General features: G+C 53.1%; 1 protein-coding gene across 1 annotated transcript in view; it reads left to right on the forward strand.

Annotated features, from left to right (window-relative positions):
- Positions 1-5273, forward strand: part of LOC106811718 (C3 and PZP-like alpha-2-macroglobulin domain-containing protein 8) — a 30220-nt gene that overhangs the window by 8902 nt on the left and 16045 nt on the right. Inside the window, exons 12-14 of the mRNA XM_014815424.1 lie at positions 275-486; positions 769-927; positions 1311-1452. Coding sequence (XP_014670910.1) covers positions 275-486; positions 769-927; positions 1311-1452 — 513 coding nt within the window. The remainder of the gene's footprint in view (positions 1-274; positions 487-768; positions 928-1310; positions 1453-5273) is intronic.

Here is a 5273-nt window from a genome sequence, read left to right on the forward strand (position 1 = left end):
TTTTCTTTCACTCGCTCCCTCTATCTCTCTCTCACACACACACACACACACACACATACACACACATACACACACCCTCCCCCCACACACACGCACACACACACACACACACACACACACACACACACACACACACATACACACACATACACACACCTCCCCCCACCACACACACACGCACACACACGCACACACACATACACACACATACACACACACATTTGCCCACATGTACGTATATACAACGAGATTTTCTCTCTCTTCGCTCGCTCAGCCGCTAACATCCGCTACTGGCCCGTCGACTCGAGCTCGGTGAACGAGAACAGCGTCAACTGGTACCAGCACAACTCCACGGCAGTCGAGATCGAGAGCACAGCTTACGCACTGCTGGCGATGCTGCGTGAGGAGGAACTCTCCTACGGCAACCCGATCGTCGAGTGGCTGATCCAACAACGCAACGCGCACGGCGGCTTCCTGTCGACACAGGTATGTGTGTACTGAACTTCCGGTTTTCGCGTTCCGGGATGAATCCTGTTTCCGTGTCGCGATTCCTGTTCATACGGGTCAGCATAGGTCCTGTTGACACAGGTAGGGAACCTTCCTGTCTCCGTACGGGATAATTCCTGTCACTGTGTTACGGTTCCTGTTCACACGGGTCAGTACACTGATTCAGATAGGTAGAGCACCCCCGATTGCCTTTTGTCTTTTATTACTATTATTGTTATTACTATTATTATTACTTACTAACGTCGTGTTTCTCGCGTGCAGGACACGGTGGTGGCGCTGCAGGCGTTGGCTGACTACAGCGCACGCGCAAAGGTCGACGAGTTGGAGCTGATATGCGAGATCACGTCAGAGACGAACCAGACGTTCCTGAAGCACGTGACCGTACACAAGAACAACGCTCTCGTGCAACAGCAACACACCGTAAGCAGCGCCCGCTGGTGGGAACTAATGATGATAATGTGGGGGCGTAGGCATGTGAATTCGCGAAGTCGTCACCAGTGTGAACGCGCGTTAATCTCTCTCTCTCTCTCTCTCTTTCTCTCTCTCTCTCTCTCTCTCTCTCTCTCTCTCTCTCTCTCTCTCTCTCTCTCTCTCTTTCTCTCTCTACTCTCTTTCTCTTCTCTCTCTATTCTCTTCCCCCGCTCTCTCTCTCTCTACTCTCTCCCCCCGCTCTCTCTCTCTACTCTCTTCCCCCTCTCTCTCTCGCTCTCTCTCTCTACTATCTTTCCCTCCTCTCTCGCTCTCTCTCCCCCTCTCTATGTGCGCGACATTGGTTCTTATACGTCTGCTTCGCACCGCCGCAGGTTCCTACGGGAGGGGAGCTGCAGATCAACACGACAGGTAGAGGCGTCGGACAGCTACAGGTGGAGCTACACTACCACGTGCCGTCCGTCGACACGCAGTTCTGCACCTACGATCTCACGGTTCAAGCGAAGGAGCACAAAGGTACGCCCCATCGTCACGGTCAAGAATTGCTTCGCTGAGAAGCGAATAGATGATTCGTCAATTAATAATTCGCTTATTAATAGTTCGATTTTTGATCTCTGTCTCTGAAGCTCTATAGTCTTGGTGTACGTCTGCAGTGTCCGGACGTGTCCTCGCCTGTCGGGCTGCGTGGTGGCGTTCGTGTACGTCGTGTGCGTGCTGTCTGCCGGCGTGGTGTCATGTGTGTGATCATGGGCTTCTCGTCATCACGGTTTCCGTTCTCTGTCGCTATGCTGCCCCTCGCGCGTGACCTGAGGCGCCGTGTGTGGTGTGTGTGGTGTTGTGTGTGTGTGTGTGTGTTGATGGCTGTGTGTTGCTGTGCCTGCCGGATGTGTATTGCGGTGTGTGTGTGTTGTGTGTGTCCCGTTCTCCCGCTCCTTGGCGTCACCATGGCACCGTGTGGTGCTGTGTGTTGTGGCGGCGCGCGCGCGTGTTGTTTTGGCGCTGTGGTCTGTGTGTGTGGGTGTGTCTGGATGTGTTGTGTGTGTGTGATGACGTCACCACAGGCTGCTCGGTGTGATGACTGGTGTGTGTGTGTGTATGTGTGTGCGTGTGTGCGTGGTGTACATGCGTCGTCGGAGACGCAGCGCTGCGTGCGTCTCGTGTGTGTGTAATGCTGGCGTGTGTGATAGCGGTCGCTGTGCGTGCGTTCTCGTGTGCCGGTGTGTATGTTGTGTTGCGTTGCTTGCGCAGCGTCTTTCGTTTGTGGTGTTTGTGTGTGCTGCTCGTAGTGCGTTGTCAGTGCGTGTGTGTGTCTGCCGTTGGTTTGGGCTGCTCTGTCTCTCCTTCTCACTTCTCCTCGATGTCATTTTCTTCCGGCGCTCCTTGTGTGTGTCGCGTCGTGTTGTGTCGTGGGTCGTGCGTGATCTGCTTCTCACAGCTCTCTCGTAGGGTTACGTTGACGCACGGCGCCCCCTCCGTCCGTGTCTGTGTGTGTACATGTGCTCGGTTGCGCCGTACGAATCGCCGTAGTGTCAGCTCGAATTGTACGGCTCGCTTGTCGCGAGCGCGCGGCCGTGTGCGGTTGTCGTGGTGGTGGCTGTGGGTGCGGCTTGTGCCGTCGCGATGTTCTTCTCGCTCGGTGGCGCGTTGTATGTGCTGTTAGCCTACACTCAGCCGTGCGTGCTCGCGTTTGCGTTCATGCATACGCTACGTGACTTGCTCTCTACACATTCGACTCTGCTAAACGTCCACGTTGCTCGCTCGAACGGTGACAGGTCTCATACAGGCGCGACGGCCGGGCTACGCGAATCGGAAGTTCTCCTCGCGCCTGACGCCGCTCTGCGCCTCGTGCACATGCCCCAACGGCCTCCTTCGGCCTCGCGACAGGGATCGCGCTACACGCTGTCCCGCAGGGCTCGAAAGCAAACCCCGTCATCCGGCTTCGACTAGCACCGTACTCCTCCCGTGCTCACCAGGCGCCCGCTGAGGCGCAGCGCGTGTCTGCACACTCTCTGGCCTGGACACTCAGCATCCTCACGATCTCGTACCGTCAGGGGTTAACCAGAACTTACGTCACTCGTGGAGCCGTCCTAGATGGTAATTCGCAGTGTCCGCGCCGCGATGGTCGGCACCTCTCGAGAATGTGAAACTAGTTCGTTAACGTTCATCCTTAAGCTTCAACTGAATACTTAATTACACATCTCAATGAACAGGTCCACCGTATGGTTTTGACGGCATGTTCGATGCTGTAGTTAGCGCCGTCTAACTTGCCTACCTGTGTTCTTCTCGGCTATCATAGCATTCATTCAGCCATGTTGCTCCGCGATTTTCGTTGGTCGGCTTTCTCAGGCTGAACATGTACTTCTGATACCCTTATACGTCTTGTGCGGCAGCTACATCTATGGGTTGATATGTCCAGAGATGGAATTATGCATGAGTAACTGCGTATAGATCAGGAACACAACCGATCTCTACTCGTCAGCCGCCGTCTATGTGTGTGTTGGGTATCTGGTACTTCTTAGGTACACTTGTCACTCGCATACATAACTACAAAATGAGGCACCTGCTTGTCGCTGGTCGCTGTCTCTTGGCTACGTGGGGGCTAGGCACTCCTGGGTCTATCTGATAACCGGGTTTGTGATCCAAGGTCCGGTTCTCCGTCCGTTATATAACCGTACTGGGAGTATGGCGTCTTTTGAAGTATACTAGTCGTCGCGCGCTGTGTCTGTGTACGAGCCGTGGGTGATATAGCGTGGCGTTTCACCTTGTGTCCTTGCTGTGACAGAGGTGATCTTAAAGGACACTATCCTGCGTCACGGCGATGGACGCATTACGTGGAGCATCGGAATCTTGCACCGTGTTCGAAGCCAATCCTCAATTGATGTCTCGGGTAAGCTCTGGTGTGCCACGTGAGCCTGCGTCATGCGGGCAGGCACAAATTATAGCCAGCTAGCCGCCGATGTCGTGGAAATTTTTTTACTCTATTGTCTACGAGTTCACAAAGTTGACACGGATTTACATTGAGGATTTGTTGTAATTGGAAATATCGTCTTAGAGCTCTGAGTACTAACTCCCACTCCCACTCGCGTGCATAATAGTACTGAAAATCCTTTATGGCTCGTACCTTATCTAATTGGATTTAATCTCGATGCGTAATATGTGATGGTTGTTTACAACGAAAGTTAACCTCTTTTCTCTCCGCTCCTCTCTCCTGCTCCTCTCTCTCTTCTCTCTCCTCTCTGTTTCTCATAGTCTCTCCCCCGTCGTTACCGCCGTATTATCCGTAAGTACAGGACTGCTCTCTACGATGGTGTCAGCCCGTCCGATGATTCATCCATCATTTCGTCTCTCTCGCGTCTTTCTTTCTCTCTCTTCATATCCTCCACTCTCTTCTCCTTCTTACATCTCTCTCTCTTTTCGCCCCTTGCAGCCTGCTTGGGCGTCACTGCGTCGTCAACGTGTCTACATTACCTTCGTCTCTGCCTACGCATTTTCGATCGCTCATGCTGCAGTCCTCTCCTCTCTCTCTCTCTAGTCGCCCTCTCTCTCTCTTCTCTGGCATAACTCCTGCTCTCTCTTGCTCGCTCTCTCCTCTTATCCCTTCGTCAGCATTCGTCGTGCTCCAGTGCCCCCCCTTATCCGCCGCTAGTTCCGCGCGACGCGAGTGTTTAACGTCCTGCTCACAGATACCAGGCTGGCCGGCTACTGTGCACAGTGCTCTTTCAACTACTACGAAAACCCGCTCTCTCGCTCCTGCCTCTGCCCTCTCTCTCTCTCCGCTCTTCTCTCTCTCCTCTCTCTCTCTTTCATCTCTCTCTCTCATCGTCAATACACAACAACAAACACGCACACCCCCCCTCTCTCTCTCTCATCTCACACAGCCACACACACGCACGCAACACACGCACGCACACCTCTCTCTCTGCTCTGCTCTCCTCTTCGTGCCTCGTCTGAGCATTCATTACACTCCTCCTCAGTTTCATACTCTACCAAAGGGTTTTACGTAAATTCTTTAGCTTCGGCATGTAGATCCATGCCTTATGACTACCTCGACTACAACACAAGCCGCCCTCGCACATTGCGTACGACAGATAAGAGTCAGGCACGCAAATATTACCTCAAATAATGGCCCGACCTCCTCACAAACAATTGGACGCAACAACTCTAAGACACTCAGACGTATAGCCCGGACCGTCATCTACTCAACAAATTACTGTGACTTACTATCTATACCTACTAGGTGAACTACGCTGCGCAGTGACGTCGAATAAGTTATGGGTAAGTCTTGATAAGTTAAGAAGCACGCTGCAAGCACGCTGAAGCTATCAGCCATTATCCGA

This window comes from Priapulus caudatus, unplaced genomic scaffold (genome assembly GCF_000485595.1).
Source record: "Priapulus caudatus unplaced genomic scaffold, Priapulus_caudatus-5.0.1 Scaffold567, whole genome shotgun sequence".
NCBI classification, from domain to species: Eukaryota; Metazoa; Priapulida; class Priapulimorpha; order Priapulimorphida; family Priapulidae; genus Priapulus; species Priapulus caudatus.